The sequence below is a fragment of the Nomascus leucogenys genome, chromosome 9, assembly GCF_006542625.1.
Source record: "Nomascus leucogenys isolate Asia chromosome 9, Asia_NLE_v1, whole genome shotgun sequence".
NCBI lineage: Eukaryota > Metazoa > Chordata > Mammalia > Primates > Hylobatidae > Nomascus > Nomascus leucogenys.
The window spans coordinates 63,405,535-63,418,025 of record NC_044389.1 but is presented as its reverse complement, the minus strand read 5'-3'; the positions used below and the strand labels follow the sequence as shown (position 1 = coordinate 63,418,025).

General features: G+C 34.2%; 1 protein-coding gene across 2 annotated transcripts in view; it reads right to left on the bottom strand.

The window, feature by feature from the left end:
- CFAP299 (cilia and flagella associated protein 299) overlaps positions 1–12,491 on the bottom strand; it is a 659,626-nt gene that overhangs the window by 370,877 nt on the left and 276,258 nt on the right. Inside the window, exon 4 of one of the 2 annotated variants that reach the window (XM_003265806.4) lies at positions 2,752–2,802. The exons of the other annotated variant lie outside the window; for it this stretch is intronic. Within the exon in view, the coding sequence (XP_003265854.1) occupies positions 2,752–2,802 (51 nt within the window). The remainder of the gene's footprint in view (positions 1–2,751; positions 2,803–12,491) is intronic. 2 annotated transcript variants of the gene reach the window in all.

The following is a 12,491-nucleotide window of genomic DNA, read 5'->3' as shown; positions in this document are numbered from 1 at the left end:
CATGACTTTAAAAGGAGATGAAAGCTTCCAGCTGATGAATGAGGGAAGAAAAGTCTGACAGGAATAACATGACTGTCGCAAGGGAATTGAGTCATGTGGTCCTGCGGTTTACCATTTGGCCATGAAGTTACAAAGATTTACAGTGTGCTCTCAAGGGGTTTGGAGCCCGTTTATTTGCATTTACTTTTGGAAGGCTGATAGAACAACTTAAAGAAACTTACAGGGTGACCAGCTCATCATCCAACTAATAATAGCATAATGGTTATCAGCCACCCAGAGCAATATAACCATGACTGATGAAACCCTCCTACAGCTAAGTTGGAGGGCTGATAACAAGATTTGAGAGAGCCATCTGGGTATAAAAAAGCCTTTATTATTACCATTGAATAGAATTGATGGGTTTGCATCTAGAAAGGAACTTTGTAGATTTTATGGTATCAGAAATAATGTCTCAAAGGACTTTTTAGGTTTAGGTCCATTTTGATGAAAACTTTTTTTAAAAAGTTCTTTAAATGGCACTAACTAAACTAATATACATTCTGTACTATTATTTTTAAGGTGTTGAGCTAAGAAACTGAATTTCAGAAAATTAAGGTTGTAAAAGAGAGAAGATAAAGCGTGAATTACTATAACCTGAGAAAGAATGTGACAGTGACCTAGGAAAGACAGAAGATAGAATGGGAGACAAAAATGAAAAGTGGCTATTTCTCTGTAGGTACTAAATTTGCATACCGTTTTGTTAGATTTTGCTCTTCCTTTCTTAAATGTGAATATTTTCACCACTTCAGTACTAAGTCCAGGTTAGGGGTTGGGGGACACTGGGAGTGCTGCTGGGTTCAGTAATATTCACTCCAGTGAAATCAGTGTGCTGTCTTCTAAAAACAGAGAGCAGACTCTCATTTCTGTCCACACCTCACTAGTGTCATTTTTTTAGAGCATCTATCAAATTAAAAAGATTGTTAAAGTGATCAGAAAGAAGAGACACAAGGAGGAACCAGAAATTACTTAGAACTACCTTATAAAGCATAAAAATAAAATAAGTAAGCAAATTCTCTGCAAATCGTTAGACACTAATAAGCATTATTCAGCCTTTTTAAAAGTCTTTAAAAACATCCTGTGGGTAAAATTATGCCCAGATATAACCTGGATAAGGATACGCCTACTAAAGTGCATTTGGTTTGTTCAAACATAGTCTAGAATTTTTAGCTTCTTTTTACTATATCACTTTGAGGGTCATTTATAGACTATTCAAACACAATTATTATTTTCCTGGAAAAAATTCATTAGTAGGCACAGGAATATGAGCACAAAAACTTATAGAATATAGCGTATAAACATGCAAATATAGACAAACTATGTATTACTAGAGAACTACCAAAACACAGTTACACATAAAATAGCAATTATAAGAAATTCCACAAATGTTAAATAAACAAAAAATAGGAAAAGTTGTACACATTAATTGTGCCATGAAAAAAATCATGTTCCATTATTACTTTGGCCTTTTATAAACATAAACAAGAAATTAAAAATTACATTAACATTGATTACTCTGGACTACTTAAAATTATATGATATTAAATAAATAGTCTGTTGATAAAAATCCAACATAAAGAGACATATCTAAATAACCTTTACACTTTAATAAATAAACCCTATAAACCAACCTTGAAACATTTAAAAAAATACATCCTTCTACCAAATAGCTTCCTTCTCTCACTGCATAGTTTCCTACCTTGGAAATATTTGTAGGAGCAGCATGACATAGTTATCAAGATTCTTTAGCATAACTAAATAATATCACAGAAAGAAGCTCCTAATAACTGGGAATATTATTTTGACTTAACTGGAAGTTTTGCTAGCATAATTACACACAAGGCAATATTCTGATTTACAAAGTCACATTATTTAACCCAACATATACTTATTTTTTTAAAGCATTTTACATTTCTGAACACAGGAAAGTACTCAAGTAGCAAATATATGCATACTAAAGCCCTTGGAAACTTTTCCAAAAAATTCATCCATACATTCCTTTATATTGAGTTATAACCTTGACTTAACAGTCTCAAACACTATGTGAATATAAAATACCCAATAAGATAAAATTAAATGTAGGCAATCTCAAGTTATTTTTAGAATTGTATTTTATCATGAAATGTTTTCATCTAACATTTTCTTTTTTCTTCTCCTTTTAATCATCCCCTGTCTTTCTCTGTGCACATAAACACACACACACACACACACACACACACACACACACACACACACACCGTGTAAGCTTTACTCAGTTTTACACAAGAATTCTAACCCATTTCTGACCCTTAACATGATTATTCTGTTTCTAACTCTATTATTACTTATTAAACCTCCTGGCTTCATCCCATTGGTAACATCTGCTTTCTATCAATGCCAAAGACAACAGGTTCTTTAAACAAACTTTCTTTAAAAAATAAGATTTTAAAATATAAGAGTTGTATGGAATTTTTTAAGTGAAAATCTAAGTTCCTTCATTAAATCTACAATGAATTTTTTTTCAAAATGAAAGCCTTCCATTTACCCTAAGAAAATTCTGGAAAATATCAACATCTGTACATTGCAATAAAAGCACTACTTGTGACTGTCATTCATCAAGCTGGTGAGTAATTCGGAAAACGGTAGCAATAGACCTTGGAGTGGAGTAGATACGTAGGATGAAGCCAAAATGTTTTTCTAACTTGTAAAGGAAACTTCTCCATAAGCAGTACTTACTGCCAGTTGCTTCCTCAAGGTATGAGCAGCATCAGCCTCCTGTTGATTTAGCTTAAATAAATTAAGAGGGGAAATCCAACTGAGGTGTATTCCACATGTTAACAAATCTCCTATCTAAAGTATAGCTTGAACCTCACCCTCTGGTACTGTTGGAATCAGTTATCTATCTCCTAATTACTTAGTCTTGACAACATTTGTGAATGGTATAAAAAATAAGATAGCACATATCTTTAACATGAATATCCCCATATATTATAACTGTACAGATATGTGTATATATACACACACATGTATTTGTATATAAAATTGTAATGTAAAATTGAAAAGAAACTTTGGCTATGAAATGCTTTCTAAATGTCACCACTATAGTACATTCTAATCTAAAATAAAATTAAGCAAAACTACTTCATGTAACCTTCACATTGTTAGAATACATAGGCTCCTAGTTCAATGTAATTTCCAAGTTGGCCCCACTGTGAAAGATTCATGACCATAATTACATTTCTATTCCCACAGCATTAAGAAATGGAAGGCAAGTATTTCATCTTTGCAGTGACACATTTCCCAGTTCTCCTTGCACAACTTAAATTATAATACAAGCCCTCGAAACAATCCTTTTTATTCTGAATCATGCCCTTCCAACACACATAGCTTTCAGTCTGCAGCCAGAAGCTGAGCGATCATTGTCGACTTCTTTGACTTTATGGAAAATAACACAATGTTTCTCTGGTTTCTGAAGTAGGAAAATGTTGAATTCTTACATCTTGGTGTTTTCTCTTTTTTTTTCTCTTACAATTCATTTTTTCCCTAATTCCCTGATGTTTACAGCTCTAACCCCCGGCATCATCACCTTCTTGCCTCCCTCATTTCCTCCCTTCTCCATTCCTTGTTCTTTTTCTTACTTTCTCTCCCTCATGGTCTCTCTCTGTCTCACTGATGTCTCTTCTACTTTCTCTCTGTTTCTCCATCCTCTACTTTTGCTTTTAAGAAAGGCAGAGCATCTAGATATCCTTATGAAGTAGAGAATACATGAACCAACAAGGCTCTACAGTACTTCTTGTTTCTTGTCTATCTAAGGAGATAGATATCGAGAAAAATTTCAGGTGCGATGAAGAAGTTTAGGGTACCACAGGACCATACAATAAAAATATTATTTAATATTCTATTTGCTATACTCTTCCTGAGAAATTAATACTCTAGCTGCCCTCTGAAAGACATAAAATGTTCACAATAGAAAATTGGTAAGAAAATTCGATCATAATCTTGACTAGAAGGTCCCTGTCTTCTTTCACTCATCGAAAGAACCACTGTTCCCTAAAAACTAGCCTACCTGACTTTCTTTTCTTCTTCCTTCCTCTCTCCCTTCCTTCCTTCTGCAAACATTACTGAATGCACCAAAGACAAGAAAAGTCAAATGATGATTATATCAAAGTTATTATCCCAATTTAAATGCAAAGGTAGCCTGCTGGAAATTTATCTTACAGGAAATCGCTCACAAAAGAAAAATAAAAATCTTAGTTATTTATCAGCGAAATTTTTTTTAAAAAAGCATATAATTTAGAATGTAGATTTAAAAATTATGGCATACCCATACAATGAAATATTATTCAACCTTTAAAAAGACTGAAGCACATTTATGTGAACTTATATCACAAACTAATTCAGGTATATTGTTATATGAAAAGAGCAAGCCATGGAAGAGCATGTGTAGAGTCTAATACCATTATTTCTAATATGGAAAAGGAGTTATGTGTTTATATCTTTAAGAAACAAATGTACATCTGTTTGTATCTATATACCTATTACTGTAGCTATGGCTATATATCTTTTTATTTTTTTTAAACAGAGTCTCGCTCTGTTGCCCAGGCTGGAGTGCAATGGCAGGGTCTTGGCACACTGCAACCTCTGCTTCCCAGGTTCAAGCGATTCTCCTGCCTCAGCCTCCCAAGTAGCTGGGATTACAGGCGCCTGCCACCACGCCCAGCTAATTTTTTTGTATTGTTAGTAGAGACGGGGTTTCACCACGTTGGCTAGGCTGGTTTCAAACTCCTGACCTTGCGATCTACCTGCCTCGGCCTCCCAAAGCACTGGGATTACAAGCGTGAGCCACGGCGCCCAGCCTAGCTATGGCTATATATCTTTGTACATACTATACTCAGAATATTTCTGAAAAGACAAGATACTCTTAGTTGGAGAAAGGGACATATGATTGGAGAATGAGGTTTTCACTTTTACAACACACACCACCACTGACTTATTTGTTTGCCCACACCTTTATTAATTTTAAAAATGTATTCATCAGCTACAATAGTTAAGAGCGTCATTGACTCTTCAGACAGCAAGTGATGTGGCCTCTCATAGGAATGCAAAAGAAAGGTAAGTTGGCCCCTATTGCCCTAAGAGGACTTCCATGGCCAGGCAGAAGCTATCCTACCCCTAAAGCTGTAGGAGACAGATATGCTGCCTCTAAACCAACAGAAAACAATGCAGAATGACTTTTGTTAAAAAACTCAGAATGTTAAAAAAAAATCTTAAGTGTTAACACAAATAATAGGCAATACTAGGTAAATCTGACTAAAACATATACAGGTATTCTTTGTATTATTCTTGTATCTTTCCTATAGTTTGAAATTATTTCCAAATAGGAAAATTTAAAGAAAAATAAAGAACAAAAGCTACCATGACAATGTTATTAAATAGGAGACATACAAATATTTTATTCTTATAAAAACAAATAAATGTCTTCTTCTCATTTTATTTGCAGGTTATTTAGAGCCAGAATGAAATACCACAAGCAAAATCTCATTCTTGAAAACACATTCCTGACATTTGCTTCTATTTCTTTTATTTAAAAAGGTGATGTAGTAAAGTCAGTAAGAGCATTTTGTAATGCCATTTCCTCTTGGCTATATAAACTGGTTTTCAGTTTTCCAGTCTGTATTTAGAGTAAAACGTATTAGTGTTTTTTTATGTTTAAGAAAAAGTGATTATTATGAAAACACTTTAGAAAAATCATTTTGGTATTTTCCTTCCCCTCCCATCAGGCCACTTTTTACCTTTGGAAAATAAAGTCATAGATAAGTTCACTAAGCATTTGGCTGAAAACTAAATGTTGTTCAAAAGAAAATTTATCTGCACCAGAAGTATTTCTTCAATGAAAATCATCTATCTCTCACTTTCTAAAATATGAATAAATTATTTCAGCGTGACCTCAAGTAGAATTACAAATAACCATTTCTCTTTTGAGGTATGCATTTTATATGACTCAGGCGTGAAAAATGTAGCTTTGAAAATTTTTCTCTGTAACTGAACTTACCTTGTGAGCCCCCATTTTCACTGGTAGCAAAACATATCATCTTGCCAATGTAAAATAAACTGTTACTTTTTTTTCCAGCTCAAACTCAAAAACTCTGAGGAAAGTATTTGGGCAGTTCCGAATTCTCCTCTCCATTATCCTTTCCTAGGATTACATTTTTTTTTTTCTGGTATTATATTGTCCTCTGGGGACAAGTGTCTGATACGAAGTCATTGATATCTATCCATCCCGCCTTTCTGATGTGACATGCAATTCATACTTTTGTAAAATTCGTATTTCATTTTTTGATTGTTGTCCCTACATTCACCTTGAAATGTAAGCATCTCACTTTGCTTTCCAGTTGCCAGTCCTATCCAGTTCATTGTGTCCTCAAAGTAATAAACTGTAAACCTTTTCATGTTTGCCTAAATGAACTTGACTTTAAGGGTCTGCTGTCAGGCCACCTGCCGAGGCACCTCATGTATTCACTGCCAATATCCAGGCACCATTCTGGACACAAAGCATTTCACTGGGGCTTGCAATCCAGGTAACACTTTGAAAGCTAGGTGAAGATTCCTCTTGAGTTTCAATTGTCAGCTTGTGTCAAGACATCAATTCTGTCAAGACATCAAGATGTACCTAGAGAGCGGAGCACTGGACTGATGCCCAGGGACCCACCAGTGCCTAACTTTTAGTCACATACACTTCCAATTATCTTACTGACAGCTAGCCAAACTTTTTTGTATCGTTAGGCAGAAAAAAAAGTTCATCAGCTTGCGTTTTCTCTTACTTTATTATTTTCTATATATGCCCTGAGTCCCTTAAGCATTTAGCTTTTGACAGTCAAAAGATATTTCCTCTCCCCGAAATCCAGCTTTTGAAATGTGAGTTCTTTTAAGACAGTGTTTCTGTTATCAGGCTTTAAGTTTTTCTTTTGATTTGGGTCCTCCCTTCCCTAGGCCAAGCTCCTGAATGAATGAAGTCTCCTAAAGGTAAGGATAATGGTTTCAACAAGTAAAAATTCTGGGTTTAAAATCTCTTAATTTTAGTCTATTATGTAATTTTATATTCAAGTATTTTTTAAGTGAACACTTTGTCACCACATGAGGTAACATGTTGCATTAGTTTTTTTTTAAAGAGCGAGAATGCAGAAAAACAAATAAGGCCCCATTATTCTACCACTCAGAAATAATTCTAGGGATTGTTCTTCCTGCTTTCCTAAATGGAGATACCAAGAGAGAGATAGTTTTTTATTCTTGAATTACATGTTGACAATATGTTAAAGCCATTATGTATTTTCAACCTTATTAATAGTTGTACAGTATTCTATCATATAGATGAATAATGCATTACTTGAGCAATTGATTGCTGTTAGAATTGAGGTCACTATCAATTTTTTCTAAATTAAAAAACAATGTGCTGAACAAATATTTTCATACATAAGTCCTTAAACACAATCATAAATATTTTCTTTGAAACAACTTTTATAAGTGGCTAAAGGATATACATATTATTCTACCTATTGTCACATATTGCTAAAATGCTCCTACTAATAGTACAATGTGATCATGGGATCACCTCTGACTCTCAGCACTCAATGATAGCTATTATAATGTACACACATGTTTGTGCGTGTGTGTACCTATATATGTGTAGGCATATATGTACATATATTTATGTATATATATTATATTGTGAAGCAAAAATTGTACCTAATCATTGTTTTAATTTAGTTTATATATTTTGCACCATGTATTTATAAAGTGATTGCTGGACATTTGGGCATTTTCGCGTCCATTCATCCTTCTGTTCATTTTTCTGTTAAGAAATATGTTATAATATGTCTTTTTAAAATTAATATATAAAATATGCTAACATAGTTTTCACATTTGGCCTTTCATATTCTCATTTTGCTTACAGGGACTTTTAACATGCCAAAGTCTTCTTTAGTCAAATCCATAATTCTTTGCTTTTGACATTTTGGGGTTTGGTGTCATGCTTAGAGATCTTCTTTATCCTAAAAGCATATAAATATTTGCTTACACTTTTGGGAGTATGGTGTCATGGGCACACGCCGCCAGCACCTCATAGTGCAAATACAGCATGGGGGGCATCAAGAGAAAACTGAGAAGCAGAGAATAGAGCACACCCTATCCCCATTCTTCACCTCCATCACCCAGTGCCCAGGTCTGTGTGCACATGGCCAAGGTTCCAGCAGAGAAGGGCCTTGAGTCGGTAATGCCTCATGTATTTATAAGGCCAAAGGGCAGGAGAAGCTTTGTGATCTGCAATGGGAGCAGACTTTTTCTCACAGGATGGCCTTGTTTGAAAGTGGGAGCCTCTGGGCCCCAGAGGCTGCCCTTCTGTTAAACTAATAGACTTGTTGAGCCAGCTCTCTACTAAGCAACCAAGGAAGGAAAGAAAGATTAGCCACCAGGACCAACCAGACTTGTTTCTCATCAACCTATATTAATGATTGGTTAATTTCTATATTTAATTTCTATGCTAGAATTCTTCTCTGGTATAAGGCAGAGATCTATTATTTGGTCTCCTTTCAGAACTTTCTTAGTAGCGTTAATGATTTTTCAATTAGTTCTCTTGAACTTTGGAAAAAATTACATCATTTTCCATTATACATATTTTGGACTCTTCCTTTCCATGTTTATACTTTTTTTAATTAATTTTATTATGTTATTTCTTATGTTAGAGCCACGAGGATAAGCCTGTACAACTGAAGTGATTGCAAGCATTCTTGACAAGTAGCCTGGCATTAAAAAGCTCATATCTAGCGTTTCTTAACTGTCTTTCTTCATTTACATTTATTTGGAATCTGTTGAATTTTGTTTTTACTTTTATTTTAAGTTCAGGGGTACATGTCCAGGTTTATTACATAGGTAAATTTGTGTCATGGGCATTTGTTATACAGATTATTTCATCACTCAGGTATTTAGCCTAGTACCCATTAGTTAATTTTTCCTGATCCTCTCACTCTTCTTACCCTCCACTCTGTGATAGACCCCAGTATGTGTTGTTCCCCTCTAAGCATCCATGTGTTCTCACCATTTAGCTCCCACTTACAAGTGAGAACATGCAGTATTTGGTTTTCTGTTCCAGCATTAGTTTTCTAACAATAATGGCCTTCAACAAAGGACATAATTTCATTCTTTTTGTGGATGCATAGTATTCAATGGTGTATATATACCACATTTTCTTTATCCAGTCTATCATTGACTGACATTTAGGTTGATTACATGTCTTTGCTATTGTGAATAGTGCTGCAATTTTTAATCATATTGTTCTGTCCCTTATTCTTCCCTGTGGAAATGAATGAGAAAGTGATCCATGCTTATCTCACCTGGATGGAAATAATCAAGCAATAGCCATGAGTGTGAGGTGGCATGGTGACCCTAGGTATTATCCACTATACAGAACAAACTTTTAGTCTGACTGTTCCAAAGTCCAGAAAAGGGGAAAAAATACAACAATGGCAAGACCATTTGCTTTCACTCTAAGCCATCATTCCAGTATAGATTTAACTGTTTAAGAGTTAATATTATTTTTTCATTCTATCTGATTTTAGAATTTTCTCTCAACTAATTGCAAAGGTAGGTGTGGCATAATGAAATAATAGTAAATATTGCCCTCAAACTCTAACAGCATTTATTTATTCATAAGACTTACATCTCAAAATGCACAAAATATGGTATGTGTAGTCAAGGAAAATTTATCACATGAAAAATTTTAAGAAGTATCTAAGTCAGATTCACTCAAAATTTAGGCAAAGCTAAGTTATAGGAGCACAAATTTTCTACTTTAAATAATGTCACATGATAAAATAGTGAGATTAAAAACTAAACTTCTCCAATTAATCTTAGATAACGAAGATGTATATAATAAGTTATCACCTCTTTGAGTCTCGTATATAATAAGTTATCACCTCTTTGAGTCTCAATTTCATTATCTGCTAACTAAAAGCTATAAAACTTTTAAGGTTTTTTCCTATTGATTCTTCTCTCTAACCATCTGGAAAGGTTGCAGCTTTAATTAACACTCTCATGTAGGAGTCTTAATAACAACTAATATTTGTTAAGCATTCAATAAATACAGACACCATATGAAGCACATCACTTATTCCATCTCATTTAAATCATTCTATAATCCATCAGGTGGATAAAATAGTTACCCTCTTTCTACAACTGATGAAACTAAGGCACAGAAAGGGCAAAGGCTTTTTCCAAAGTGGTTCAACTAGTAAGTATCAGAATTCAACTATGAATTTAAAATTCTAACTCTATAGCCTACTATCTTTACCACAGAATAAGTTTAAATTCATGTCCCAGAAACTTGCTTTGTATTTTGGATACACAGAACCATTCCTCAGGAGTTGTTTATTCCCATGAAACAACAACAACAAAAAAAACTGACCTTTTCAATAGTGAGAAGAAAGCAAATAACCACAGTATGCAATAATTGTCATCATAGCTACAGTACAAACTGATGAAACATTCTTAATTTTGCCACTTTTTGTAATTATTAAAGACTGTAAGACAAAGCTTGTTTTTAATTTAAAAGCTCACAGCAGCACAGGGAGTCCAATCTGTATTATATTTGTATTTGGAAAATAAACGTACACTGTCAAAAGAGAAAACAGACCTAAACAGAAGCTGATTAAATGCTTGAAAATAATTCAAGGCACTATACCATTGAAGTGATTCCAAAAAGTGACATGGATGTAATATAAGATCCTGAACTACATCAGAACTCCAGGATTTAGCAAAAGGGTAAAAGGGGAGTTCATTCACGTAGAGGAAGAGAAAATTTTCTTTGGACTAGTTATATCAGATGATATGTTTGTTTAAGGAAAAGTCAACAGGTGGGAAAAAGTTCTGCATGCCTAACATGGAAAGAAAGCATATTTGCGCCTAATATATTGCAGAAACTGTTTCAGTCTAACTCATTCTTTCAAAAATATCACCCTCATACAGTGGCCAAGGTCAGCTTGGATTTTGGTAATCTGCTATTTATAAGTGTAGATCATATATGTTAAACTAATCTCAGAGGCATTCGGACACCCTGACTTTAAAAAATATTTTCCTTGTTTATTGTGCATGAATTACTAATTTTTCCCTTTGAGATCTGATAAATTTCAGCTTTTTGTTTGTTTTTGTATCTCAATTTCAAGTATATAACATCTAAGTTTCCCATTGATAATCAACAACCTTCTTTGCATCATTGCTAAAGGCCCATATTATGATTTGGTCGCATGCTTTACAAAAGCATTACTGTAAATATTTCAAAAATAAATGATCCCTTACAACTTAAACACAAGTTTCAGACCTTAAAAATTCCCTGTGGGTGTAACAGTAGTATCCTACAAGATCAGGAGAAGCAGGCCCTCATTTTATGTGAAATTTGTAACAATGCAATCATGAGGTAACCTAAGAGAGTTTTGAATTTGTACTCATTGTTAATATGGGTCCTTAAATTCAATACCTCTGCAATTTTGAAGTTACACTGTGTGGACTAGTAAAAAAAAAATAATAGGACAGAAGATTTTTAAAAACTATTTTCTAGACCCACTGGGTCACTAACTACATCACTTTACCTCTGTAAGACTGAGGATTCTTATCTGTCATTGCCAAACCTACATAAAACAGTAGAGAATTAAAGATAGTTCACAGGATATGAATGTTAGGCACATAACTGTAAAGACCAACTAGCATCACTGCTAATAAGGAGTTAGAAAAGCACCTTGCAACAACGTATGGAGATGTCTTAAGAAAGAGTGCTATCACAGGATGTAATTTCATAAACAAATTATGCAGAAAATGAAGATGATTATAGAGCTGTGGATTCAACAGCAGCGTAAAGGATAGACGTAGAGATTAGATATAAGGTGGGAGGACAGAGATCCATAATTCATTGTATGTCTTAATGATATATAGAACAGTGCACTGCATAAAACAGGCACTTTGTAAATGTTGCAACTGAAATAAATGCATACTTAAAGACTTTCTCCTTGGATCTGGCCAAATAAAAGCTATTTTGCATAAACCTTTTACTTTTACAAAGTTGGAGGTGGCTAGAGGCCAAAGTATGACATTTAGGCATGCCGCATAGCATCTTGTGGGTATTCCTTTTCACAGAGGTGAAATAACTCTATACTGGAAGTGATTTACTCTAAGAATGTGGTCAAGTTTCTAGCATTAGGTGCCCTACCTCGAAATCACAGGAAGTGGGGATTCAGAGAAAGGTGTATTCTCTTATGATTTCTTTGCTTGAAAATCTGAGGAAACAGTGTGTTAGGTGCAACTGAATAGCTTTGCTTAAACATGATTTGCAGTTAGGAGCAATGTCAGCTAGAGGAGGAAGGCTGTAGCATACCAGTCAGAGATTTTAGGATATAATCCTATAGTATCTGGTATTTGCTACTAGTCACTTTCTT